General features: G+C 48.9%; 12 protein-coding genes across 12 annotated transcripts; 8 read left to right on the top strand and 4 right to left on the bottom strand.

Annotated features, from left to right (window-relative positions):
• Positions 1 to 236: 236 nt before the first annotated feature.
• Positions 237 to 1,829, bottom strand: KY384_005221 (uncharacterized protein; the record flags this gene model as incomplete). The annotated part of the gene is made up of 4 exons (XM_044813722.1): positions 237 to 763; positions 811 to 936; positions 991 to 1,288; positions 1,635 to 1,829. 4 exons carry the CDS (start codon positions 1,827 to 1,829, stop codon positions 237 to 239), a joined length of 1,146 nt encoding a protein of 381 aa, XP_044669023.1.
• A 561-nt stretch (positions 1,830 to 2,390) lies between these two features.
• Positions 2,391 to 4,066, top strand: KY384_005220 (uncharacterized protein; the record flags this gene model as incomplete). The annotated part of the gene is made up of 2 exons (XM_044813721.1): positions 2,391 to 3,382; positions 3,430 to 4,066. 2 exons carry the CDS (start codon positions 2,391 to 2,393, stop codon positions 4,064 to 4,066), a joined length of 1,629 nt encoding a protein of 542 aa, XP_044669022.1.
• Positions 4,067 to 7,333: 3,267 nt separating this feature from the next.
• On the top strand, positions 7,334 to 8,686 carry KY384_005219 (uncharacterized protein; the record flags this gene model as incomplete). Its single annotated transcript, XM_044813720.1, has 1 exon — positions 7,334 to 8,686. One exon carries the CDS (start codon positions 7,334 to 7,336, stop codon positions 8,684 to 8,686), a length of 1,353 nt encoding a protein of 450 aa, XP_044669021.1.
• A 355-nt stretch (positions 8,687 to 9,041) lies between these two features.
• Positions 9,042 to 9,845, top strand: KY384_005218 (uncharacterized protein; the record flags this gene model as incomplete). The annotated part of the gene is made up of 1 exon (XM_044813719.1): positions 9,042 to 9,845. The coding sequence occupies one exon, from the start codon at positions 9,042 to 9,044 to the stop codon at positions 9,843 to 9,845; it is 804 nt and encodes a 267-aa protein (XP_044669020.1).
• Positions 9,846 to 10,243: 398 nt separating this feature from the next.
• KY384_005217 (uncharacterized protein) lies at positions 10,244 to 11,412 on the top strand (the record flags this gene model as incomplete). Its single annotated transcript, XM_044813718.1, has 2 exons — positions 10,244 to 10,485; positions 10,548 to 11,412. The coding sequence occupies 2 exons, from the start codon at positions 10,244 to 10,246 to the stop codon at positions 11,410 to 11,412; spliced, it is 1,107 nt and encodes a 368-aa protein (XP_044669019.1).
• A 429-nt stretch (positions 11,413 to 11,841) lies between these two features.
• Positions 11,842 to 13,476, bottom strand: KY384_005216 (uncharacterized protein; the record flags this gene model as incomplete). The annotated part of the gene is made up of 1 exon (XM_044813717.1): positions 11,842 to 13,476. One exon carries the CDS (start codon positions 13,474 to 13,476, stop codon positions 11,842 to 11,844), a length of 1,635 nt encoding a protein of 544 aa, XP_044669018.1.
• Positions 13,477 to 13,728: 252 nt separating this feature from the next.
• On the bottom strand, positions 13,729 to 14,691 carry KY384_005215 (uncharacterized protein; the record flags this gene model as incomplete). The annotated part of the gene is made up of 1 exon (XM_044813716.1): positions 13,729 to 14,691. One exon carries the CDS (start codon positions 14,689 to 14,691, stop codon positions 13,729 to 13,731), a length of 963 nt encoding a protein of 320 aa, XP_044669017.1.
• A 978-nt stretch (positions 14,692 to 15,669) lies between these two features.
• On the top strand, positions 15,670 to 16,339 carry KY384_005214 (uncharacterized protein; the record flags this gene model as incomplete). Its single annotated transcript, XM_044813715.1, has 2 exons — positions 15,670 to 15,829; positions 15,942 to 16,339. The coding sequence occupies 2 exons, from the start codon at positions 15,670 to 15,672 to the stop codon at positions 16,337 to 16,339; spliced, it is 558 nt and encodes a 185-aa protein (XP_044669016.1).
• A 651-nt stretch (positions 16,340 to 16,990) lies between these two features.
• APM1 (AP-1 complex subunit mu-1-Iike) lies at positions 16,991 to 18,844 on the top strand (the record flags this gene model as incomplete). The annotated part of the gene is made up of 5 exons (XM_044813714.1): positions 16,991 to 17,029; positions 17,097 to 17,225; positions 17,273 to 17,992; positions 18,123 to 18,503; positions 18,764 to 18,844. 5 exons carry the CDS (start codon positions 16,991 to 16,993, stop codon positions 18,842 to 18,844), a joined length of 1,350 nt encoding a protein of 449 aa, XP_044669015.1.
• A 346-nt stretch (positions 18,845 to 19,190) lies between these two features.
• Positions 19,191 to 20,015, bottom strand: KY384_005212 (uncharacterized protein; the record flags this gene model as incomplete). Its single annotated transcript, XM_044813713.1, has 1 exon — positions 19,191 to 20,015. The coding sequence occupies one exon, from the start codon at positions 20,013 to 20,015 to the stop codon at positions 19,191 to 19,193; it is 825 nt and encodes a 274-aa protein (XP_044669014.1).
• Positions 20,016 to 22,946: 2,931 nt separating this feature from the next.
• KY384_005211 (uncharacterized protein) lies at positions 22,947 to 24,253 on the top strand (the record flags this gene model as incomplete). Its single annotated transcript, XM_044813712.1, has 2 exons — positions 22,947 to 23,406; positions 23,466 to 24,253. 2 exons carry the CDS (start codon positions 22,947 to 22,949, stop codon positions 24,251 to 24,253), a joined length of 1,248 nt encoding a protein of 415 aa, XP_044669013.1.
• Positions 24,254 to 25,254: 1,001 nt separating this feature from the next.
• KY384_005210 (uncharacterized protein) lies at positions 25,255 to 27,175 on the top strand (the record flags this gene model as incomplete). Its single annotated transcript, XM_044813711.1, has 3 exons — positions 25,255 to 25,791; positions 25,850 to 26,729; positions 26,781 to 27,175. The coding sequence occupies 3 exons, from the start codon at positions 25,255 to 25,257 to the stop codon at positions 27,173 to 27,175; spliced, it is 1,812 nt and encodes a 603-aa protein (XP_044669012.1).
• Positions 27,176 to 27,547: the final 372 nt, after the last annotated feature.

The following is a 27,547-nucleotide window of genomic DNA, read 5'->3' as shown; positions in this document are numbered from 1 at the left end:
TTTTTGGTATTGCCGTCCCGACTTACATTTCATGATGGAGTAGATGTTCAATTACCTCGTTCATTACTGCTATCCTAACTCGCTCAATATCTTGAGCAACTGTAATTCAGCCGACCTCTAGGCTTCAACATATTTCTAACGCTTTGTCCAAAGCTCCCGTCTGACGATTGGCAGATGACACTTCAGAGTCTTGCAAGTGCGCCCAATTGCTATTGGTCTTGAGTGACCTTTGTGGATTACATCCTCAATGCTGTTATTACAGCAGACGTACAGTATCTCTCATCGCGATATTTCGAGATGTCAATTGTGCCATCAATGTGGCCTGCAGCTTTATGTCTTCGTTCACCGTCGGCAAATCGTCTACAAGTCTCTTTGATAACATCTTCATTTATCCGTAGGCCGCCTTGGTCTCGTTGCTTCCAGAATAGCTCTTCATGTATCATGATCACTCCGATTATCATTTTGAGTAATGCTTTAGTTATGGAGGGCGCAGTCATTGGACCAAGTACATTGAAACTCATGGCAAATTTGACGCCGGTTGTGCCGGCCGTCGAGAGTCTTAGACAAGCTCCAAAAATACGTTTTCTGGCGACTGGCTTTTGCAAGGCATGATATGGATCAATGAGACTGTACTGCGTGCTCACAGCGCTATAGATGTCATTGAAAGATGTACGAAAGACAGTTCCACCCAGGAACGGGATCAGCGGCACTGAGTTCGTAATTGTGACCTTGTTGAAATGTGCCATTGCAGCCGTCACAGATTCTAGGTCAAAGTCAGATTGAATATTTCCACACTTTGGATTGAAATACCACTGCGTTTCAGGTCAGCAGACTGCTGTTGAGCAGATATCCAAAGGCGACGAAGGCCGTAGCTCGTCAACATCTCTAGAGTAGTGCCTACTAATTCCTTCACTCCTTCCGCAACTGGAACGTCATCTGAGATGCAATATTAGCAAGGCTCATCTACAGGCTCGACAGGGCTTTTCGAACCGCCGGCAACATATGGACTTTCATCTGGCATCGAAACGCGTTGGATATTAACCCCTGAGTGAGGTCCTAGTATCTTCTCTAAATTGGCTCTGTAGATCTCGTCGTAATCTCGCACCGCATACGCATGGGCTCTGGTAGTCAAATCCTCTGGCAAGACGGTACGTGGACCATGCTGTCGCCGATATCCTCTTATCAAAGCCATCTCATGTTCCTCTTCAACTTTGTCGAAATGAGTGAAGACGGCAACTACTGGAATATTTCCAAGATCGAACTTTTTGAAGAAGGTCTCTTCAGCGGACTGAATGTGCCGATGACCCAGCAGTGGAATGCAATACCTTGCAGATCTATCAGCCAATGACTACAGCCTCACTACTGCCCGCCTTACCAGATGCAGTGAAGCCTGTCAGCGAGGGTTGTCTTCGTCAAACGATCTTTGATAAACTTTCGAATCTCCTCAAGTCCCGAAACGTCACCTGCTTCAAAGCCTCCAGAATCATGAAGAATGATGTTTTCATTCTGCCCAGGAAAGGTGATCTCTTTCCATACTTGATGATACTCTGTCCCTCGGCTGTGTTTTGATATTCCAAACTATCAAGCTCTTAGTACGTCCCGAGACTATCGTTCGATTCGACGCTTCAGCTTACATCGACGGGGCCGCCCACTTTTCCTTGGCCCTTTCCGACGCCAAAGACTTTGCTACACAAGGTAGACTTGCCACTACCCGTTTGCCCAACAACCAGAATTCGGAATTTGGGGCACTCGTCAAGGATATCAGAAGGATAGAAACTTGTGTGCTCCTCAAATTTGTTGACCGCGTCCTCGAAGTCCTTCTCATCCATATCGACAATGATGTTGATGTGGTTAAAGGTTCAAATTAGTTGCGTCGTCGCAAAGTAAAGAGGCTGAGTCTCAGCTGTGCTCGTCAGGCTGAGAAGGATTCTAGGCCTTCTTGATCGTCCGCTAGCCACCCACGCCAAAATTCAAGCTTGATGGTGTGCAGCGAACCTGCCCCCACATTTAGATCATTTTGGCATATTGGTACCAGTCCATCATAGCTTAAAGGAGTCGCAGAGCTGGGACTCCGCGTCTGTATATTAAGTGTATGCCCCCCGTTGATGCCACGTCTAGAATGACTCATCTAATAGGAATCGCAGGCACCATAAAAGTGGCCAGCACATCATGCAGACTTGATCCTGTCTAACGAGTTTCATCCGTCTTAGTGCTTACATACATCGTGGCCTGTCCAAGCAGATCTCGTCTTGCTTCACCAGGCTGAAGAAGGCTGAGAGGCCACGTGACTACTCTTATGAAGCAAGCTGATTTCAGTGCCAAATCCCCCATGCTGTATCACGGAAACCTGTCCGTAACCATACACCGCACACGACAAGTCTCAAGTCATCATGACTCTCGGATTCTCGGTTGGCGAGTTCCTAAAACTCGGCAAGGAGACTTGGAAACTCTACCAGGCATGTTTCAATGCACCGGAGGTTTTCAGCAGCGCTGCAGACCAATGCTTTGGTATACATGCTGCCATCGAGCAAACTCAGAGATATCTTTACAAGCTGAATACGAACTATGACCATGATCATCAGGACCGGGAAATCTATGTGAAGCTTGCGATGATGACCGCAAATTGTCGTCGCACCTTATCTCGATTGGAGAAGATTCTGAAGAAATCGAAGGGTATCGGAGCCTCCGGACATAATGTCTGGGATACCACCATGTTTGCATTGCGAGGCACGAAGGAAGACTTGGCGGAGATTAGGTCCGAGCTTTCTTCTCACATGGCTGCTATCTCACTTTTTCTTCAGAGCGTTCACTACCAGAGAGATGAAGGGACACCGATGAAAGGATTACCAGGAAAGTCGGAGGAGATCCAGGCTCGTCCTAGCAATTTTCAGTCTGACGGACATGGAACGCAATCCCCACATGTGCCATATTCTTCCGCCTCTTTGAATAGTGCATTGCAAGCGAGAAAGAAAATTTTGCAAGAAAGCTTCTCCTTGGATCAAGATTGGCGAAATCAAATCCGCCTCTTAACCGCTGCGGAGCAATCTAGCCGTGTAGCGATGAACTCAGATGCAACATACAGTGGTGAAGAAGAGTGGTTGAGCAAGCTCCCGGAAGGCTGGCAACGAATCTGGCTCAACGCGGTGGAATACCAGTATCGCTACCTATTTCGTCCCAGGTCTCACATCGCTAGCCGGGCATATAATGCCCTTGTCCCTTTCGAAACGTTCGTTGAACTGAACCTTGAGAATTTACCACCGGGGTGGGTGGAGAAAACGAATAAGTTTGGCTCAAAACACTATTTTCAGCCGTCCACCGGAAATATACAATTGATCAGGCCCACGGGAAGATTCGAAGAGCTTTCGAGTGGTCACTTCGTAGGGTAAGAATTAGAGTTGCGCTTCTGAGTCTTTCAATGACAGTTGATAGGTGGCAATGCCATGACGGATTACCAATAGATCTGAATGACGGCATTTCTAGAGAACTGGCTCATGCAAGGTACCTTGACGAGCGTATACCTGCAGACGATATAGAATCTTCTTTACCCAAAGGGTGGCGCTGGTCGTGCGATGCAGATGGTCACCCCACATATACCTCCCCGGGCACGGGTCAGGGGTCAGAAGCGTGGCAAAGCACTGTTCATCCAACTTTTCTCCCTTCTCATAGTTGTCGCTTACCACCAGGTTGGGATTACCGCCTTGATAGCTGGGGTACACTGTTTTATGTGGACCATCATACTGGGACGGCCCAAAGGGTCAACCCAACAGATGACGGCGTTACCAATACTGAGACTGGCTTACCAAAGGGATGGACAAAGATGAAAGACCAGAGCGGAGCTGATTATTATTTGGAAGAGGCGTCATTAATTGCAACTTACAAAGGGAAGGTTATGAAGTCCAACGACGACGAGCAGAAGATTGCTCTTTCAAGTAATCCGAAAAATGGCGACGTCCTACCAAGGATCGTAGACAATCCAGCAGGAGGGCGAGAGGGCTGGCCAGGACATCGCTCCGCTGGTGACAACGCAAAGTCTTCATGGAACGTACTCGACATTTTCAAGTCTTGAACAGGAGCAGTGCTACCAGCCTTTGAACACCACCATTTCGCATTGCGGGAGCTTACGTCGCTCCACCTTTGCTGTGAATTGGACTGTCAAGGCTGTATATGTGGGTCAATGGGTCATATACGAATCTGCGATTGTCCTGGAAGGCTCATCACTAGTAGCTTGTGACAGGATCCCATGCGTCAGGCAGATTTGAAACTCAGGGCACAGTATCATTTTCTTCCCTTAGCTGAACAGGCCCCTAGCCTAGGAGCCCGTTCTGCGGCTCTCTTTTGCCAGAAACTGCCTTAGACCGATGCCAAAGTTTTCTCTGTCTTCTTCAAATTCGATCCACCCTCGACTGTGACCTCGTAAGCCTGCAAGGGTTCTCCTCCTGCAGGGTTGTTTTCGACAATACTTTGGTAGCGCCCCATCTCAACCATCACGCCTTCCACTGGATGCTCTGGAGCACTTTGATGGTGTCTAGACCGTGGCGTTCTATTGCTGAGGGCGCTGATACTGAGTCTTGGCAGGACCCGAATGAAGAACGGTCGAAAGGCTGGCATGCAGCTACACACGAGACCGATGTTGATTTCCATGATACTGCAGACGCGAATTAATTCATTTATCAGCTGCGTAACAGTGAGGAGAACACACCTCCATATGAAATACTGAGCGTTAGCCGCATTCTGTTGGACGATGTATGCATATCGTACGATCGCCACAATGCAGGTTCTAGCGGTGAGATATGAGATTGATACAACATTAATGAGGGGTAGTGGACTTACATAGCACCGCTCATGAATATAACAGAGACACCAACTTTCTCCCTCGTTGACAGCTTCAACTGCCAAATGATTGGAAGCGGCAAAATGAATATGAGTAGGTCAGAAATAATGTTCATCGACCCATATGCAAGTCCTGCCTTTGTGTAATTTATACAGTGCCCTGGAATATCGGAGTCCCAATATTTTGTACGAGGCGTACACCCGAATATTTGAGTCAAGAGATTAGAGATTAGGTATCCACAGACGAAGAACATTGTCAACCAGGTAAGATATCGAAATAATGTGTTGACATAGAACAAACGCAGATAAAGAATCAGTATCGACAACTTGTATCCGAGTAAGGTCGTAATATAGATCATGTCGGCATCGTTTATAAACTGAGGCAGCATCAGATCTCCACTCGGCAGACGTGTGCATTACAAGTTTAGCTCTCACCTTGACGTAAGCCTCATCGTTGACTGGGACAATCTGTCGATTGGTTGCTACACCACGTTAACGAAAGACTCTCGCATAACGCCATAAAGAGATTGAAAGTGACCCACATAAACCTATAAGAACGCTATATATAATGCAGAGAAACTGGAATCACGAATGAGCATTACATTCATCGCTTGCAAGGACTCACCGACCAACACGAGAATCGCAGTGTCTGCCAATGTCAATGCATTGTATTTGAAGTATCAGGAACACTTACAATCATCCCAACCTAAAGCATGCAGTAGAAAGACTCTTGACCAGATACGAAACACCATGAAGATCAAAGAAATGACGGGAAGGATGATGCATGCTGCTACGATGGCATGAGATTGGTATGAATCTCCCACATCGACAGCCATTGTTTCAGCGAGAATTGAGCATTCATGTGAATGTGAAGAAGTAATGATACTTAAAGTCTCGACGATATATCCGTCGACAAAGTGATAGGAAAAGCATGAGAGATTCAAAGAGGGCGTGACAACTTGCTTGATGACTTCAGGAAAGGGGCGAGGCAAGACAAAAGCAAAGGTTGAAATACTCCTTGAGCCGGATCATCGTATGCATGACACACGTGAAGGCTTGAAATTAGCGGCAGAGGGTTGGAAAAGGCTTCGTGTAACTGGCCACCCTCATTGTAGTTGTACCTGGAACTATCAAATGTCAAGGTCGCCCGACGGCATGGAGTAAGTGTTATCTGTCCATGAGGTTTTCTTCTGCCTTACGCTACGCACGGCGGCGCAGATGACTTCTGGTGATTCGCTCGGGTGGTGCCCCTGCTGCAAGAAGCAACTGACATGCATGCATGCATGCGCTTACCTGCATGTGGGCTGACTGAGACGCCCCTAACTTTTGAAAGCTTCCTGAGCTCTCTCGAGGCATTGAAAGCTTCCTCAAATGTTACACTGCAGGGCATTTCAAGGATTGCAATCATTTCATTGCCGCGGCTCTGAAGATTCTTTGAATTCGAGGTCAAATCCAAATGTCGGAGTGCATTGCCAAGCAGGTGGAGATGTCATGCGTTAGGCGGATTCGAGCAGCTCCTTGCAGTATGATTCGTCTTCGGATCGCGTGGTCCGATCGATACTGAGACTCTAGGCCCATGTATGTCTCCTCCGCGAAATGGCGGCCGTTAGACTCCGCGAGTTAGAGTTATCAATCCTGAATCGGATATCGTCGCCATTGGAGGTGGCGTGCAGACTGCATTAGGGGCCGTTAACAAGAGCCTCCACTCCGAAGCAGCGCGGATATAGCTCTGCGTTTTCAAAGGACCGCCTGTCTTTGCTGTGTGTACTTGGAGCAGGCAAGGTACGCGCACCTCTTGTCTGCACTCCGGTCCCAATTAATGAAGAGCTTTGGCGAGCCGAATTTGAATATGCAAAAGTAAATCTGAATTTCGTGAACAGCGTTAAACAACATATATGAATGACGGAGATTGCATGGTTGCGTACTGAAACATACAGTAGCAACGGAACGATTGATATCGTAAGCGACTTTTGAGGCTGCCTTCGAAGAGAAAGAAGGCGCTGCGGATGGCCTATGCGAGCATAGACAGGTTTAAAGGACTGAAGCAATGACTAGTTGCAGTGCTCTCAATGAACTGCTGTCAACAAGTACCAATCAAGTGAGCTGAATGCTACAGAACAGACAATTTTCCCCGAAGAAAGCCTCGTATGTAATATCCGATAGTCTAGTTTAGCGCTACTTTACCATACCCAAGACAACCTCATTTCCAATTTGTGTGAAGGGCAACTGCATGAGATTGCGGAGGTGAGTCATGCAGCTTTCCTTTACCCATTGCAAACCCCACTACATGATGACATCAAAATTTGCTCTGCCTAGAGAAACGATTCACTTCGTCTTTCGGTGCTGGCATGATTTCTCATAGACTACAACGGTATCTGAACATACACAAAAAACGCTCAATCAGACAAACATGAACTAATGGAGTGTTTCGGAAGCTGACAGCTTTCTATAGTCTCTTCGCTCTGCTCCAGTCATTATTGTACAATGCAACCATTCTTACATCATGTCAACGACAGTATTGAGGCCCAGGCCCAATCCGTCGAAGACGGGTCGCCCAAACTACAACCAAATCCATAGATATCCTTTACCTCTTGAGACCTTCCCGCTTCCACCACTGATCCCGCATAATCCGCTATCTCTTGTCCAAATAGCCTTCGTCTACCTTTCTCAATTACTATCACCCCCCTCTTCTCACCGCTCAAATTTCGTTCAGGGTATCTTCTGCCCTGATTCAAACTCCGTGCACGTCACGGACCACGCACAAGCGCGCTTGCTATGGGAACGAGGTTTCTTCGGAAAGGGAAGTTTGAGTCGGAGTGAGCCAACATGGCTGGACCGAGAAAACAAGAGACTAGGTTTGGCGGAGAAAGATACGAGTGAGGAGTACAGGCAGCAGAGGAGACAGGAGAGACAGACGATGAAAATGGAAAGGGCGCGGCAGCAACAAGAAGCAATTGATGCAAAACGCGCTGAGGAAGGACAAGGTGGGTTGGAGACCAACCATACCCCTTTGTCGTTGGGCATTGTACAGGGTGTCAACGGACAAGACGCGTCCGAAGAGCAATCGAACATTATTGGTGTTGCCTCAAGGCAGCCAAGTCTTCTTGAGCATATTGCCGAACAGCCTGAAGAAGTCCCCGCACAATATCTTTCTCAATCACAAGATCAGCCACAAACGAGTTTCGCCGCACTACCAATAGCTGAAGATATTGAGGTCCAGGAGCATTTGCAGTTGAGCGCGGAGGAGGCCTTCTTTCTGATCTATGCTCTCGGTGTTCTCACCATCTATGATCCTATCACTCAAACTCCAATGCCGACAGAGGATCTATTTACTTCATTCCGTTCGCACTCCCATTTTCCGCCGACTTCTCCAAATGACCTGACACCCTACGATCCCTTTCTCCAATCCTATACTGTCTATCACCACTTTCGTTCATTAGGCTGGGTGGTGCGCCAAGGCATCAAATTTGGTGTCGATTGGCTTCTCTATCTACGTGGACCCCCATTTCATCATGCAGAGTTCGCTGTTGTGGTTCTACCAGCTTTCAAAGATGATTACTGGTGGGAGAACGGCAGAAAGGAGCAGACAGTGAAGCGTGAGAAGAAAGATTGGTGGTGGCTACATTGTGTGCAGAGAGTGCAGGCGCAGGTCAAGAAAGGATTGGTGGTGTGCTATGTGGAGATTCCTCGACCAATTGATGATTGTGTTTCGTCACTATCGGTTCGCGAAGACATGCCTGCCAAAGCGAAAGGCATTGAAACATCAGGCACGATTGATATTGGAAAAACATTGGAAAAATACAAAGTCAGAGAGTTCGTGATCAAGCGATGGATACCCAATAGAAGTCGGGACTGACAAGACATGATGTTATGACTAATGACAGATCGGATAGACTAGATACCCCCCCTGAAAAGGCACAATACTCTTCATCAATCTCCCAACCTTTGCTTCCAGAAATCCCACCAAGGCACTAAACCCCGAGATCCGTGCGTCAACCCACACAAATTGACGTCACATAAGCGAATGACAAAATGAAGGAGCAACTGCCTCTATCAAGATACATGCAGTCAGACCTTTCCTCTAATAAGATAGTCCAAGACTTGCCTTTGAAGACAGAATGAACTACGGAGCATTCCTCCTCCGAACCAGCTGACTCTTACGCCGTCACAATTCCCCACTTGTCCCTTCGTCTCGCGCCCTCATATCGAAAATGGCGGCCTCACCACCACCAACAAAACGCCAAAAGACCTCTTCCTCTGCACCCTACGAACTCATCTACTGGCCCACTATTCCTGGCCGCGGTGAGCCCATCCGCCTTTGCTTCGAAGCAACCAAAACGCCCTATGTCGACGTCAGCAACAGTACAAAAGCCGGTGTCAAAGCCGTCATGGAGCAAATTAGCGAGGAGAATAAAGGCCACGGATACAATCTCCCTCACCTTGCCCCTCCAATATTCCGCCATGGCGACCTCATCATCTCTCAGCTGCCGAACATCCTTCTGTACATAGCTCCAAAACTTGGGCTCGCAGGCGATGAGGAGGATGAGCATGCTATATACCGGATAAATCAGCTGGCGCTCACGGTGCTGGATGGATTCAGTAACGAGGTGCATGATACGCATCATCCGATGGCTGTCTCTGAGGTCTATGAGGATCAGAAGGACGAGGCGGAGAAAAAAGCAAAGAATTACATTGAGAACCGCTTGCCGAAATTTTTGGGATATTTTGAGAGAGCTTTGGAGTCCGGGGCGAGCGGAGGAGGGGAATGGCTGTACGGAAACCGGCTTACGTATGCTGATTTGGTGCTCTGGCATGGCTTGGATGGGACTAGCTTTGCTTTCCCAAAAGCGGTAGTCAGGACGAGGGAGAGTGGACACTATGAGAAAGTTTGGGCATTGTATGAGCGGGTGAAAGAGTTGGATGCAATCAAGAGCTATCTAGGAAGTGAGAGGAGACTAGGTTACACCAAGGGGATATACAGGTACTATCCAGAATTGGATATCGAGGCTGAGTAGGGTATGTGAGCAGACTTGAATGAATTATACAAAGACAGCCGCTTTCATTGGGCGTGCAGATAGCCAATTACCAGTATCGGTCTCCTAAAAGCAACTGAATGAAGTTCTCACGGAAAGCCAGCTCCAAAGAGAGAGTAAATGACTAACCCAAATAGGCTTAGTCAGGGGTACTCTATTTGAGCCAGACTAGTGATCTCAGACAGACAGACGTGAGAGTCGACGTGAGTGATGTCTCCGGATCACCACACTGGCGTTACATGGAGCACATGTAGCATAAATAGTAGTGAAAGGTGTTTCCCTCTGGTCAGCCATCACTCGCGACATTAGCGCGGTAATCTATGTATCAAAAACCGTATTACGTCATCTCAACTTTTGAAGCTCAACCCAACTTCAACATTATGCCCGTTGAACCCCAAAAACCCTATGCAACGGGCTCCAAAGGATTCGACCCAGATGATTTTTTAGCACAATGGCCAAAGAAGGCGCAAGCCCTCTCAAAACACGACTTCCGCTCCTCGATCATCGACAACTTCAACCTTCCTCATAATGATTCCTATGTCTACCACGCAATCGCGAGCGTCACACTCTCTCAAGTCCAAGAAGCCACCAACCATGGCCGAGAAGCCAATTTACACGCCTGGTACCTCGATGAAAACAACAAGCCCGTACATCCCCCTCTCCACACGAACCACAAAACCAAAGTTCTGATGACCTAACCTCAGCTGCCCTAGCTCGAGCTCCCCCACAAGCAGACACAGAAGCCTACACCACCCTCTTCTCGCCAACCACAACCCCCCAAAAAGCCCTCAAAGCCTTCGCCTCCAATGCGCGCAAATATTCCCTCCGCGCCTCCTCGGCCACCTACCTCCACTCCCAACGTCTTCTCCCCTCCCACATCACCATTCCCCGCAGCAAAGCGCACATAAACCCCGCCTACGACGTCTGGGCCCTCACCTGCAAGACCCTCGAATGGTGCGGTCCCACACCCTCCACGCACCGCGTCAGGTCCGCGCACCACATCCTGCCCGTGATGATGCACCATTTCGGGTGCGTGGTGCCCAGCTACGAGGCGCTCGAGATCATCAAGCAGCTCTCTTCTGGCCGGACAGTCCTGGATGTGGGTTCCGGAAATGGATATTGGACGTACATGCTGCGCCGGCATGGCGTGGAGACTGTTGCTGTTGATAACAAGCAGTCGGAGTGGCGGGTGATGTGGATCGGCGACACGATTTCTACCGACGGGGTGGAGTTTTTGAGGAAGAGGGATGGGGGAAAGGGGGAGGTGCTATTGTTGGTGTATCCGGTTGTAGGAGGCGAGTTTACTGAGAGGATGGTGAGGGCGTATGAGGGGGATATGGTGGTTGTGGCGGCGACGCAGAATCGGAGTGGGTATACCGCGTTTAAGGACCGGAGAGTTGATGAGTGGATGGTGGAGAAGGTTGGGGGATGGGAGAAGGTGGTGCAGGTGGCCCTGCCGAGTTTCGCGGGGAAGGATGAGGGATTGTTCGTTTTTGAGAGGAGGAAGGGAAGACAGTCAGTACATGAAGCAAATGATTTGGATAATTAGCGATGCCATTTAATTACTAGCGTTGCTGAAGAAATTCTTGGAAATGGGCCTTGAGCAATTCGCAAAGCACATCGTAGGACAGAATGGAAAATTGTGATAATTGAATTGCTCATTCCTTCGTAATAGTCATGTTATGCTAATTCATGCTCAGTCACCACGCTTTTGGGGTATCATAGAAACACTTTTTCGAAAGACCTTCCCAACCGTTTAAACACAAAAAGCAAGACAGGAGATAGCTCAACCCAGCCGAAACAGCGAAACGAACGCAGTAATCCCTGAATAGTCCGGGGTCTCCTGCAGTAATCAGAGATTACCACAGTCCCTCAGACAACTCTAGGCCTCCTGAACGTCCATCTCAAGCCATCCCAGCCAGGGAGACACATCTCCCGTCCCGGAACTCCCCAACGCCCGAACATCTTTTCCTTTCATCTAAGATCGACCCTTCGCGTACTTGTATCGGTACGCCTGCTTCTCTCCTTTCTTCGTCCCAACTTCCTCTCTTCCCCAGCTATGTAGCAGCGCTTTGCTCATCCGGTCTCGCTCCTTGAATAGTAGCTGTGCTCTCCGGTGCCATTCTTGCTCTCTAGCCTCCATCTTCTCTAGGAGGCGAGCCTCAAGCTCAGCATTAACGTCGTTATTGGCTTCCTCTATGGACGCGGCGTATTGCCGGGATTCCTCAGCTTCGGCGCGGGCGGCTTTGGTAGCGGTGTTTGCCTTTGTAAGCTTATTGGATAGGACGCGTATGGCAGAGCGAAGCTCATCTTCGGCGCTATGCGTTGATGGTTCCTGTTGCATGTGAAGCTGCTGCTCAAGGCTCGTGACGCGCTGTTGTAGAGTTGTAAATTGTTCCGTATGGGCTTTCATCGTCTCTTCTTCTGCTCTTTTACGTGATTGAACCGTCTTCTGTACCAAGGAACGAAGAGTGTCAGTTGCCTTAGCATGTTGTGTTTTCAGTGAAGCGATCGTTTCCTCGTGATTCTTGGATAGATTATGGAGCTCGATCGCATGTGCGCCTGTATCCTCTTGCGGCCCATAGTCTTGCGTCTCTCTGAGCTCCTCGATAGTTTTGTGAGCAGCTTCTAAATCTTCGCACTTGTCGTGAAGCTCCATTCGAACGAGCCGAAGCTTTTCATTTTGAGACTTGTAGTTCTCTGCCAACTGGTCATGGTCCTTCTCTACCTCTCCGAGGATTCGCCTTGTATCCTGAAGTTGCTCACGGCTTTGATCAAGCTCGGCGCTGATCGACCCTCCGTCTCTTCTCAATGATTGAATGATGCCATTTGTTTCATGTGCTTCGTCTTCTAATCGCCTTATGGACTGCTCATGTCGTTCTTTTTCTTCAGCAAGCTGAGCTGCCTCTTGGGCAATAGCGAGGGACTTATTGCTCTCTTCTCGCACTTCATCTTCTAGACGTGCGATCTCACTCAAGCTATCTTCTTTAAATGCATCGAGTTCTGCTTCCAGGCCATCGCCTTTGATCTGTTCCTCCCGCAGTTGTTGCGTGAGATCTTTGATTCTCTCATTTGCTTTTACTACTTCGATCTTGAGTGAAGTGTCGCTGGATCTCCTTGTGTGTCCTCTCGAATCCGACTTTTGCTGTAAATGTTCGAGCTCCGCAATGCGCCGTTGAGCCTGTTCATTCTCTGATCTGAATTTTGCGTTCTCTCGTTCCAAGTCCTGCTGCCTAGCCAAACGCGCCTCTTCTTCTTCCCGCATTTTCTCCACCTCGGCATGTAAAGCTGATAGTCTGGCGAAGGTTTCCTCATTTGCCGGATTTTCTGAGACGTTCCGGGCTGGCGAGAAAGGGACAGGGGCGTCTTGTAAAGGTTGCTTTGCATCACTACTTCTTCGCGACGGCGGCGTTGATTCAGCATCGGGCTCGCCGAGGCTAAAGTCCTCATCAAAAATGTCTAGCCGAGGCCTCTGCCATTGTTTCTCGCCATTCATGTACTGGTCCAGATGTAAGGTGAAGTCATCAGGGCCATTAGTCTTGCTTACGGCATCCAGATTAATGGCAGAGAAACGCATGTCCGAAGGCGTCTCAGGCCGCTGAGATGCAGCCATGACTTAGTCCTGTAATTTGGGCAGGTAAGAAGAAGTCTAGCAAGGCACACACAAGTGGAAAGGGAACCAATCAAAGCGGCCGGATATTCACAACAAAGCAGACTTGATGATGACAAATAAAGTTGCTCGTGAATTGTGAATATTGAAGCACGAATGAGAAATCAATTGCGGTGTTGAATTGGAGGATGATATCAGGAAATTGTGGGCGCGTTGTTTACTTTCTCCGTATATATTACGGCGCTAGTGCTAGCGTCACTGTGTCTTTGGCTTTTTGGTCACAGCCATCAGAACGTCATCATCTGCAATCCTCTTCTTTTTGCGGACGAGTCCTGCACTGAGTAGGTTCGTCACCTGTTCGCCTGTGGCAGCTTGCGGTAAATTTGGGGCTATTGGTCGCTCGCCAGATATTACTCTACCCCAGGTTAACAAATCGGCTCTGTGAGCGATCTCACCCATCCACTTGCTGGTTGAAGCTTTCGCCTTCTCCTTATTGCCATAGTCTAGATCCAGGAGGAACTTAAACACCTCATCATACTCTTGTTGTTGGAGCACGGCCTCGCCCCGACTTGTCTTTGGCCAATAGTAATTACCAGTAACTTCAGACCTTTGTGCAAGGCCATCGAAATTTGGTTCATCGTTTGGCGGAGGGATCGAAGACTCCGATAGAACCTGCGACAGTGGTTGGGTAGGTATCGATGCGCTTGGCTCGCCGTTGGGAGAACCTGGAGCTGTCGTCTCAGGGGCAGTCTCAACTTTAGTATCATCATGTGACCACCTATTAGGTATGAACACAGCCCAGAGGAAGCCTACAAGCCGACCGGATGAGCATTCCTGCCTGAAGGACATCGCCTCCCAGAATTGATCCAAAGACCCGATGCTTCTCCATTTCCCGCTGTGGGCCAGCTTTGTGGTATCTTGAGATTCTGCCTGAGAATCTGTTGGCCTTTCTTCCGGTATCTCCTCGTCCAGCGAATCAACGAATCGCCCTTTGGGATCATCAGGAAATCGTGGTATCAAACATCTCTCCGGCACGTCAGAAGACTCTGCCAATTCGCGCAATGGGTCTTCAACGGTCCAAGAGCCATTCACATTGACCCTCCCCGTGGCATCCCTAGGGAAAAAAGCCTTGGTCTCGTGTACATCATATCCAGGGACTCGCAAATATGCCTTGGGTTGCTCCCCTTTTTGGGTCATACGTCTGAGATTGGTTACCATTGGTGAGCTGCTGTTGTGATATTCTCGCCGCGATCACTCCGTCTATCACGCGACACCACCATTTGATTAGCCCTCGATCATCCAAGATGTGCTTTTGGCTGTTTTCGACGCTCGCTGGGAAAAGGTATTGGTTCTGAGACCTTGCGAATAGCGAGAGAACGATTCTGCGGTCTGAACGCGAGTGTTCTTTTATCAGGAACTCTATGAAGGCTGTAGCTAATGATCTTAACGGCGAAGGTGTCCCCGTTGGAAGTCGAAGTAAATGCAGGTAGCCAGTCGAGTCGGCCTTTGATACAAAGAGCGTAGTCAATTGCTTAGTAGTGTATATCAGTACCTCGACTGCGAAGACTTGTAGAACAGAGCCATCGGAATCAATTGAAACACTGAAGAAGTGAGTCTCGCAATGAGTCTCCTCTGGTTTTTGGCCAGGTGCTGCAGCAACAATCGGTGAGCAATGCGTTGGCGGGGTTGAGACGTGGTGCAAGATGAATTTGTAGCCAAGCGGAAGCGCTGTAGCAAGGGATTTTTCCAGAGAATTGCGACTCATTATAATGCCATACTAAAACCGAACTCCAAAGCAACCCGTCAAAGCAAAGTGATTGGACGAGTTGAGTCGTATAACTGAAGTGAAGATTCGGTGTCCACTCTGCCGCGTTTTTTGGAGAGACCCTGCAATCCCGCCTCCGCAAATTCTCCGCAAGACTTTTGAACATTTGAATTCTTCCCTACCAGAAAATCGTCCAAAAGCCAGCATTGGTGATCCTGATGGCAAAGGCGCCCTCTAGACACTCCCTACACAGACTCTCTCACCAGAATTGTACCACCCAGCCGTGCTTTCGCCCCTTTCTTCGGCAGCATTCTGGCAAAACTTGTCGCCGACGACATTTCCAAACAGCATCCTCGGTTCAGGCTGAATACGTCTCACAGCAGCCCAGATACCCTCAAGAAGAGCCAAGATGGAAGCAAACGCCGCCACTCATGACTGCTCCTTATCGATCCAAGCCCCCTGTGAACGATAATGACTACGAAGTCAACCAGGATCCAACCCGTTTGAACAGAGTCTACAACAACATACTCGGTGGAAATGGGGACAGAACTATTACGGAGGAAGTGAAGTGGCTGGCCGTAACACATAAAAGTTTTGACCATGGGAGGAGAGGCTTCAATGACCGATTATCATTAATAGGTACAGCCCAGGAATAGCTTGAGGAGACCGTCAAGCACTTGTTAGCTGATGATATATAATACAGGAAGGAGAATCGTGGAGCTACAAGCCTCTCTGTCACTACTTCATGGCCGCTCCGCTACGTCCGTAAAGCTACCAGATGACGGCTACGATCGTGAACCATTCCAGCATCCAGCATTAGAAAGATTAGAGAGCATCACACTGCAGAGGCAATTTGAGCTGCTCGAGAAGGACCGCATGGCAGGCTTAGGGAAAAGATACGGACTGGATGGGGTGGTACGGTGGAAGCCCAAGAATGTAAGCTTCTATGCGACCCTTTATATCTATGCACTGGGCACTAACAGGACGCCCACAGGCCAGGGATTTATGGAAAGCATCTGGGTTTCCACTCATCATTCAGCAGGCGTTATATGCAGTTATAGGGGCAGTAGCATTACAGCGGGGTGGACAAGTCGCGAATGAGACCGTCAGAGATAGGATTTTGAGTCCTTTAGGAGCATATCACAGGACGTGAGGGCTTATAGAACTGTACAAAATGCATTGTAACGTACTGCATAGCGCTCGAAGAGGGAAATTGGAGTATCAAAGTCTTGTGTGATCTCCTAAACTGCATACTACCACACCATTGATACGTGCTTCGACCTCGCCCATAGTCATGAGACACTATTCAAAAAGCTTGTTTTATATGTTTCTTGTCTGGCTCCTCTGACACCGCCCATGCAACCAGTAGCTTTCCAGCCATACATGGCCAGTTCTTAATGGACCCAAGTCGCTCTGCGCATTCACAAATCACGACTAAAACACGATTAAAAATGCGGAAGCGACAAAATGCCAGCTATACCACAATGTCACGTCGTACTGTCCTAGAGTGCGTAGTGTGAAGGGAAAAAAGCAAGCTTTTGGAGAAAATATATTTGTAGTGCGCCCGCCGCGCTAGTCCGTTTTAGCATGAGTCTCAATATCTGTGCTCGAAAAGAGGCTGCCTATTTCGTCAATTGCAAACGAGTCAGTCTCCAAAAGACGAGATACATTCTTCCGACTACAGTTAAACCTTCAATGCAGTACGATCGATAGTCTTACGTTCAGCCGGCAAGCCGTCTTAAGCAACTCAACATGGCTTCCGCGCTTTTCTTCTTGGACCTTAAGGGCAAGGTATAATTCTGGCCTGAGGACATTAAACAGCATTTGATGGCTAGCTGACCATTATGTATCTACATAGACCCTTCTTGCCCGCAACTACAGAGGTGACATTCCCATGTCTGCAGTCGAAAAGTTCCCAATACTCCTATCCGAAGCCGAAGAAGAGTCATCCGCCGTTCCCCCTTGTTTCTCAGACGAAGGCATCAATGTATGCTGCGAACTGTTGGCACAGTGCTCTACTAAAGCCTCTCTCAGTACCTCTACATTCGGCACTCCAATCTCTACCTTCTCGCCCTCACCAAACGCAACACTAACGCCGCCGAAATCCTCCTCTTCCTCCATAAAATCGTCGAAGTCTTCACCGAGTACTTCAAAGAACTCGAAGAAGAATCCATTCGCGACAATTTCGTCATCATTTACGAACTGCTGGACGAAATGATGGATTTCGGCTACCCGCAGACTACAGAGAGCAAGATCTTACAGGAATACATTACGCAAGAGTCGCATAAATTGGAGATACAAGCGCGGCCGCCGATAGCGGTCACGAATGCTGTCAGTTGGCGCAGCGAGGGTATACGGTATAGGAAAAATGAGGTGTTCTTGGATGTGATTGAGAGTTTGAATTTGCTCGTGAGTTCGACGGGCAACGTGCTGCGCTCGGAGATTTTAGGGGCGGTGAAGTTGAAATGTTATTTGAGTGGGATGCCGGAATTGAGGCTGGGTTTGAATGATAAAGTGATGTTCGAGTCAACGGGGAGGGCGACGAGGGGGAAGTCCGTGGAGATGGAGGATGTGAAGTTTCATCAGTGTGTGCGGCTGTCGCGATTCGAGAATGATAGGACGATCAGCTTCATTCCCCCAGATGGCGAGTTTGAGCTAATGAGTTATCGATTGAATACTCAGGTCAAGCCGCTGATTTGGGTGGAGAGTGACGTGAGGATTCACTCTGCGTCGAGGATCGAGTTCACGTTGAAGGTGCGTCTTTTGCGGCTCTGCGATATCTCCAAGAAAGTCTCCGTTGGTGATCTGCAAAGTATCAGTATTTCCATGGGATCTGCAAGCTATCATTGAGATGATCAATCGCTAACGACAACGGAAACGGCAGGCTCGCGCGCAATTCAAACGACGGTCGACGGCCAACAATGTAGAGATCCTTGTCCCCGTCCCGGAAGACGCGGATTCGCCTCGCTTCCGTACCAACATTGGTAGCGTGCATTACGCGCCGGAGAAATCAGCTATAATATGGAAGATCAAGCAGTTTGGTGGGGGTAAGGAGTTCCTTATGCGCGCCGAGCTGGGCCTTCCGTCCGTGAAAGGAGATGATGAGCAGGGAGGGGGAATGATGGGTGGCTTTGGGGGGAGCATGGGAGGCGTTGGAGGCGCCGGGGGAGGCAAATCGAAACGACCGATCAACGTCAAGTTTGAGATTCCGTACTTCACGACGAGTGGTATCCAGGTCCGGTACCTGAAAATAATAGAACCGAAGGTACGTCTGATTTTCCTCTTTTGGTGACACCCGGCGCGGTGTAACGTCGGGATGAGTTGCGTGAATCGAAAGTGACGATGGGAATCACCGAGTTGAGCCTCATCTGGTGGCAATAGCTCACGCTATCAGCTGCCGGTACCGCGTGCTAATCGACGCCTCATTGAGCGGCACGGTGCGAGGGGCCGGAAGCTCATGTCCCCAGATGAATTGAGCTCTTCAATTGGTTGATCTGGGTAGTGCTGACATCTGATCCGGTTTAGCTTCAATATCCGTCCTTGCCCTGGGTGAGGTACATTACCCAATCCGGCGACATCGCAGTGCGGCTACCCGACGTGCAGTAAGAGAAAGTCTGTTTGAAGTTGCATTAGTGCCTCGTGGGGATGCGGGTATCATGCATGGTTCTCTCGCTGCAAGCGCTTGACTTCAGAACGGCAGATATGATGTTCAATAATGGAAATATTCTCCAAGATAACCACTTCATATACCTTCGTCTCAGTGTTTCTTGATCATAATATCGTCGTGACACATAAACAGTACTAACCCTCTTGAAGACGGTCGTATGACAACGAAACATTTTGACAGACATCCAATGTAAACCTAGTGTGCGTGCAACGCCTTAATATGTGCGAAGACTGATGTCTTATATGTCGATGATACTTCCAGGAGAGAATGGATAACACTGGTGCTTCATCGATAGAATGCGCCGAACTCAGTTCCTTCGAGCTTCTCCAACAGAATCTTGGAGGACCCCCCAGGATTCTTGGGGTCATTGTACACGGTGACAACAGCGCCACGATATTCTTGTTCTGCGGAACTCGTTAGCGCTTGTTGCATCAACAAACCTAATTTCTCACTTCGACCATTGGTAGATCTGATATTGCCTACCCACTGATGCGGTTTGACACAAGAAGGCAGGACCGTCTCAACATGCTCACTTTTACCAGCCAATACGGCGAGGGAGAGGAGCAATGGCAGAGGACCGACAAGGCCTTTGTTGATCCGGTTCGGTTCTTCAGATTCATAATGTTGTGGTAACAGGTCAGGTAACCAACCGCTCGAGGCTGACGCAGCCAGGTTCGCTTTTCCTCCATATTGACTAATCCTGGAGTAGTATTGATTGTCTAGGTTCCTGAACTTGATCTTGTCAAAGCATATTGGCCTCCAGATATTATTGCCAGTCGCATTCGTCTCCGTTGCGTCGCGCGTCATAGCGTTGAGGACATCTGCGCGGTGATTCTGGACGAAGATGGTGCCAGCATTCAAGACCTCGAGCTTCTTGCCATCAGGCACTGCTAAGGTAGGAGGGTTCGACATGTTCACATTCTTCTCCAGCAGCTCCACGTTTCCACCGGCCCATCGGTATAGAGAGATGGATTCTACTGTGTATGCATCTTTACTTGTTGGTGGCTTCCAATCTTGGGTAGTTCCTTGCCTCCTCTCCCTTCTAAAGTTGGGTACGAGAGTCTTGACAGTGAACAGGAAGCTGAGTGATCCAAAAGTTGCAACTGGCATACTGAAGTCTTAGCTTCTCGTGGCGCTGAAGTCGAATGGCGCGTCAAGAGTCGGGTGGTGAGACGGGCCTTTTTCCCTACGAAATGAGTACGGAGGAGTTGGGACTCCACCAATGCTAGGACGGCAGCGTTTTTGAGAGCCTTCTGAATAATATTTGGGCAGAGGGCTGATTTCTGTCTGAGTTCAAGATGAACAGACGCTTTTTCAGGGCTCGAAGTGTGATACATTTCGGCTCTTGCTCGCCCCTTTTATCAAGATCTGTATAGTTTGTTCCGGAGCATTGCTGCCAGAAAGGGCACTAAACAGCAGAGCCGCATCTTGGCTCATCAGGTGACGGCCGAAATCACAATTATGCATTGATTGACGATGGGCCGTGTGCTAGATACCACGCTTTGAGCTGGCGAAAGTTAACGGGGTTTGCTGGCAACGACCCATTGGTCTTATAGGTCCGAGTGACGGTCTGAACGAGAATTCGCTGATATACTGCGAATATGAATTCTCGTCATGGCTCAGGTGCTCGTATACTGGATGGAAAGAGCGGGTGGAAATGTGTGGCCCATGATTGCAGGCCCCTCCCGAACGAGGGGAGGGTGAGAGATAAGTGGCTCCACGATCTTGACTGCACAAAGTTGGGGGAAATCGCCATCTGGCTGCGTGGGAGGGATCCGTTAGCTCGAGACATGGTTGGTACCACTGGATCCTGTTCCTCCAGTGATGATTCTTCCCGAAACTAGGAGATGCTGTGCTCGACTGTTCATCATCTGACCATGACTCGAGTTTTTCCGCGCTCGCTCTTTGGCAAGTTCATACCCATATGGATGACTGTATACGCTGTAGAACGAAAAACTGCAACAAAGAGAGCCTTGGCGACGGCTTTGATCGGAAAGGGGTTCTTTGTATGTTGAATCTAGGCCGTGGTTTGCGGCGCTTGCGCCTGGACGTGTAGTTGGTTAGAGCTTCTAGGCACTAAGGTAGACTTGGAGACTGTACTCGCCCCTTAAAATCTTCGCAGAATCATGTAGAAAATCTGCATCCTCTCACAAGCATGACGAGTAGTTGAGAGAAGGCGTCAAAAGAGCAGAAGAGGAGGCTTTTAAATACCAGTGCCCCAAGGCTGAGCACCTTTGCTCTGCCTCATTCCAGCGCTCTGTTCATACTCACATCCACGACGATTCGATCTGCATGAACGAACCCGGTTGCGGTTACATTTAAGGGTCTCTGTCCATGTTCTGGACTTTTGAATGTAACCTATCAGTCATTCTTCTCGACCCGTCAGAGATCGAGAGAGTAACCCTCGGATCAAGCAGAGGCAAGTCTAGATCAGAGCTTACACAAGAACAAGCTTTGATCCAAAGTCGTTGTTCGTTGACTTCTCGTGCAGGGGCTCTCTGTTGCGCGAGCTCCAGTACATGCTTGGTACCCTTATCAGCGCGGTTGTCCATGTATCATTGAAGATGGCCTGAGCGGCGGAATCGAACGATCAATCTTCGACAGTCGGTCTTGAGTCGTCAATCCTCGAGAAATACATGTCACGGTTCCACGGCTGACCCGACCTTGCCGGCCTGGAGCATGTGCTTCCCGTAATTTGTGGTGTGCGCACATGGCTTTTATCTTCGCAGAAAACAGCTAACAACGGTTGACAGGCACGCACCGTTACAACCTCTAAGCCTTAACCTTCACGAAGCCAATAACTGTGCAGGGTCGCTACTTTGCATCGAGGAATGTGTCTAATTCCACCTCGAAAGCCTGGGGCCAAGGCAAACAAAGCTGCAGTTCAGGTGGAAGGAGCCATAGCTTGGAGCGATATTCTGCGTAGAGCAACACCTCAACACCATAAGTGAAGGTTCCTTGCCCGAGGGCAGACTGAATGGTGATAATCGTTTGCAAAACACGCGAAGCAAATTCAGAAGGGCAGAGGAAAGAGCTACCGTAGCCCTCATGGAACAGGTGGGACGCACAGCCCTTGGCAACATGTCAAATTGCCCAAGCTCTTGCCCCACAGAAGCTATGCCTTTCCTGCAGGCATACTCTTCAGGATTCACTCGGCCAGAACTTTTGCCGAGACTTCGACAATAAAAATTCTATCATTCGGTGCTCAATCTGCTGCGATCCAAAGTGATGCCCGAGGCACACAGGATGCCGTACAAGCTTGACATCAGACATCGAAGCATACAAGCGCGGCACCCGATATCTATCCGCTAGGCCAAGTCTGACCGCTGAATGTTGAGTTTGGTGCTCGTATGGCAAGCGAGACGAGACTGCGCGTGGAGATAAGGCTGTCCTGAGCCTTCAAGGCGAATACAAGTCTCGTTCCGAAGGCAGATCTAGGCCTGAAACCATCCGAGCCTAAGATTCAATTGTCCACAGGATATCGACTTGTCTTTGTCGTCTCTGCGCTACGCGCTGCCACGCATATAGACGGCACAAGCGATCTGATAAGATCGGCTGCCAACTTACGTACACCCTTTCAGCCCTGCCGTCGCAGAAGGAGTACGGCAAAGTCCTGCGGCGAAGGTAATAAAACCGCTATCTCACAGACGTTGATCAAGATGAACAGTTATCGCCAGACGATAAGGTTGTACTCGGCCATGTGATTCTGAGAGGCCTTGAACGTCAATTTGCAGATCGAGCATGCTGACGAACATTCGCAGCAGACGCATGAGGCAGGACATGCTCTTGGATGAAGGATCAGACGTTTGGAAGCCGGTCATATGCCCGAGGAAGCATAGTGGCGTCCTCCTAGGCCGAATCAGAGACCAGGCTGCTCGTCAGCAGTGGATTTTAAACCAAAGGGGCGAAAATTGATATGGTTTGAGTACCGCCACTAGTTCTAGTGGCCAAAAATACGCGCACTATGTATCATTCAATACTGAATTTGCAAATTTGAAGGCAAGCTTGATACATCTAGACATAGCTACGGCAAGCGAGAGAATGTTTGACTCAATCATATTAGATGCAGGCCCGGTCTTAAAGAACACACCTGCTGTAGATACGCTTTTGTCTAAGGCTAAGACGCTACTTACTGTCCCGGCCGTCATTTCCGAAATTAGAGATCAGAATGCGAGACGACGGGTTGAAACGCTTTTACTCCCTTTTCTTACCGTAAAAAAGCCACAATCGAAATATCTTGAATTTGTCATTGCTTTCGCGAAGAAGTCGGGAGACTACTCCGTTCTGTCTAGGACAGACCTCGAGGTTTTAGCACTCACATATGAAGTGGAATGCCAACGAAATGGACTCTCCCATCTGCGCGAGTTCCCTGGGCAAAAGCGTTCGACGACGATGCCTCCAGTGAAAGCAGAAAGCGAGCAATTGGGTCCAAGCGGTTCCAAAGATTCTACAGTAGTCGTCTCAGATCAGCCTAGGCCGATTTGGGCTGACGATGCACCCCGTGAAGCTCAAAATACGAGAGGAGATTTGCAAACGACGAATGATTTGGATGGCCCACAGCTATCAACGGGCCTGGGAGATTTGCGTATCTCAGAGACCTTAAAGCGGGGGTTGAATATGATGAAACCAAAATTCAGACAACCCCTGAGGTGATCGTTCCGCCAAACACAGATCCGGACCGTTCTGATTCAGAAGGCTCAGAAGGCTGGATAACACCGTCAAACTTGAAAAAACATCAGGCCGAGGACCTCAATGGTTCCATCAGAGGTAAAACTGATGAGTCACCCACCTCAGTCGCTTGTATTACGACCGACTTCGCCATGCAAAATGTTCTACTACAAATAGGCTTGAGCCTACTCTCACCATCTCTCCAACGTATTCGCAACATCAAAACACACATTATGCGTTGCCACGCCTGCTTTCAACACGTAAAAGACACATCAAAGCAATTTTGCCCACGGTGTGGCAATCCAACTCTGACTCGTGTATCGTGTTCTACAGATAAAAAAGGTGAGTTCAGGATTCACCTCAAGAAAAACATGGAATGGCATCACCAAGGGGAGCGATACAGCCTGCCCAAGCCGATGTCGGGGAGCTCCAGCGGTAAGGCGTCGAAAATGAAAGGGGGAGGTAAGGGCGGATGGGGTCAGGAGATCATCCTCTCGGAAGACCAGAAGGAGTATCAGCGGGCAGTCAGTGGGATGGGCAGTGTGAAAACTAAGGATCTCATGGATGAGGACTATTTGCCAAGCATCCTGACAGGGGAGAGAGGCGAGTGGGTGGCAGGCCGAAGATTGGGGCGGGGAGGAACGTCAATGCGAAGAAACGCGCAAACAAATAGACAATAAAAAAGCGGGGCATGTCGAAAGAATATCTTGAGCCTTGCAAAACTCCTCCATCTCATATTGAGAGCCTTTCTGGATATCATCGTCCACTTATCACCTCAGGTATCTTTTCCCCCACATACTCCAATTCCATAGCCAGTCATGTCGCCACAGAGCGTCAAAGACGAGCCACTCTCCACAGATTGTATGACCTTTCACGTCCCCAGCACCTTGACAGCCTCTGCAATCTTGGTCAGCACTCCGATTCCGTCAGGATCTCAGCAAGCACTCACTGTCCTGCGTCAACAACAAATTGTATCTCTTCTTCAGCGTGACACGATGCCTAAATTCGGACGCAGTTGTCAGCAAGAGCCTGACAAATTAACACCAGTCTCATCTGTCTTTCCCCCAGCCTCCCACTATTTTAACCACCGGCCCCCAAACTCTTCTTGAAACTCGCTGGGCGTGGCCTTTTACCCTTTTTCTTTACACCGAGGGGCAGACAGAACATACCTCGAGTATCTATCGTCAGGCGAGAACCGCGCTGGATGCGCTGACTTTGTAACTTCGCCCGCCTGGACCTTTTTTAGGGTATAGATCCGGGTGCCCTTGGCATCTAGGGTGTACATGAGATGCATGCTATAGCCAATTATCAGTGCATGGGACGTTAGACTAGGAAAATGGCGGTAAAGCGTACTTTGCGGGCGTGAGAGCTTCTTGTCGCTGCGCAGAGGAATTTCGACTTCAAACTTACTGTGGAGTCGGGTGTGCAAGTTCTTGGCAACCTTGGCGTGCTAAGAACTCCCGTCTTGTCCCAAAAAGGGGAGAATTCCATTAAGACCGGGCTAAAGTAGCCCTACCAAGACTACGTATTGAAAAACGCGCTAGCCCAAGCCCTACAGGACGCGACTTCCTATTGACACCAATGACAGCTGTGCTCAGTCATACAGGTTCCACTGGGTGCAAAGTAATACTGATCAACAGAATAGCCCGACCAGACCAATGGCTCTTGTGCCTGTTACATCATGAGCACTCTCATCTTGCCAATGTCGTCGCCTACGTCGCTGAAGCGGAGCTACGACGATGCTGCTTTAGAGCCTCTGGCGACGAGCGAACCCACCCAATTCATATCACATACCTCACTACAGCAACCATTACAGTCACAGCATCACCCTACTACAGGGACCAGTGAGCAATTCTCAAATCCATCGCCTCAAGCCTCATCAACTCTCCTCCCCAATGCCTCTACCAACACGCAGGAGAAACCCACCAAGAAAGCCAAGTTGACGTCTGCAGAGAAAGAAGTAAGGGAAATAGAACGGAAGTTTAAGGAACAACAGAAAGCGGAAGAGCGTGCAAAGAAGGAGGAGGATCGGGTACGAAAAGAACATGAGAAAGCCGAAAAGGACGCCGAGAAGGCTCACAAAGCCGAGGAGCGAAAATCAAAAGATGAAGCGCGACAGAAAGCGAAGGAAGAGCGCGAACGGCTAAAAGAGGAAGAGAAAGCCAAGAAGGAGGAAGAGAGGCAGAAGAAGGAGGAAGAAAAGAACAAGAAAGAGAGGGTAAGATTTCGCCCCTAATATCCTATGGGGTCATCAAGGTACTGATGATGAGCTGTAGGCTCAACTAAAGTTGAATGCTTTCTTCGGCCAATCATCAGGTACACGAAGTTCCACAGCTTCTCCTGCACCCGACGCCCAATCGCAGTCCTCCAGTCGCCGTAATTCTACCGTAGGGGAAAATCCTCCCAATTCGACACCGAGAAAGTCCCAGGCTTCAGATTTTGAGCAGGCATTTCCGCCATTCTTTGTGCATGCAAACGTGTGTCTTGCCCCGTGCAACCGTTTCTCAAGGGACGAAGAGGCCTTGGCCTTTGTACAAAGAAATCTGGATGCTTCTTTCACATCGTCTAAGGAATCAACTGAGACTTTAAAGGGGCTTCGACTCAGGGATTCCTTGAGCTTGCCGCCTCAAAGAAAGCACGAATGCCATAAGCTAAGACCAAGCGTGAAGCAAATTGTGGCAAACATCGAAGGCGGTGCTCAGAACCCAATTATTTTAAGTGAAAAAGGTCATGCTATTTCAAAGCCAGCGGATGCACTCGATTCTATTCCTATCAAGTATCTCAAGTTCAAGGAGGATGTGAGGCCTCCTTACATTGGCACATTCTCCAGAATCATAGAAACGCCAACCGCGACCAAATTGTCAAGAAAGCCTTGCTCACGAAATCTTCCGAAAGTCAACTACGATTATGATTCCGAAGCTGAATGGGAGGACCCAGGTGAAGGCGAGGATCTCATGTCTGAAGGTGAAGAAGAGCCAGACGATGAAGATGACGGTGATATGGAAGGCTTTCTTGATGACGAGGACACCGTGGATGGGAAGAACGCAAAACGTCGACCTTTGCTTGGTGCTCTCGAACCTTTGTCTACTGGCTTGTGCTGGATCGAGAGAGTCGACGGACCTGACCTCTCGCATTACAGGATGGACATGCTTACAGGTTGGTTCGCTGTCTTTGAAGAATGAAAAGCCTGACTGACGCGTACTACAGAAGAACCACGATTTCCTATTGATCCTTATTCTACTGCCTACTGGCAACAACCTACGCCAAGCAAACCAGTATCATCTACGACAAGCGATAGATCAACAGTAATGCAACCACCCCGTGTTCCTCTCAATCCCATCACTGGACAGTCCATGAACAAATCTACTACCACTCATACTAGCGTTAAGATACCCAAACGATTGGTACCTAATGAGCTCATGGACGATTTCAGATCCGCCGTCACTGGCAGTGATCTAACGAAATTGGGGCTGGTTGAGCAGCTTAAAAAGAAATTTCCCAAACAGAGCAAGGATGTCATCAAAGACACCCTTGATGCCATCGCCGAGAGAGTAGGCAGCAAATTGGCGGACAGGAAGTGGGTCCTGAAGCCGGTAGAGTGAGATTGTTGTGAGGATGCCGACACCTTCAAAGGTGTTGTCTGAAGGAACAATTAATCAATCGGAGACTTCGATACCACATTTTCGGCTTACATGTATATCAGTATCATCTCTTGCTTCTGTGAGCGCATTTTATGCCAAGTCAACATTGTGGGAGGTTTCTTGTCAAGGCTATAAAAGCAAGTGTTATGACCGGAGTTGCTTTACAGCCAATGCTTTGCTCGAACGGAGAAGCATTTTCTACGAGTAGCCATGCTTCCACGATTCAGAGGTCGATATACAGACTATCTTGTGATGTGCTAACTGCAAAGCTAATTTGGAGTGTCTTGTAAAATATTCGGCATGTAGCTAGAGCTATATTACAATATACTTACC

This window comes from Bacidia gigantensis (assembly GCF_019456465.1).
Source record: "Bacidia gigantensis strain McMullin 20006 chromosome Unknown contig_245, whole genome shotgun sequence".
In the NCBI taxonomy this organism is placed as follows: Eukaryota; Fungi; Ascomycota; class Lecanoromycetes; order Lecanorales; family Ramalinaceae; genus Bacidia; species Bacidia gigantensis.
This window is presented reverse-complemented; position numbering and strand designations above follow the sequence as displayed.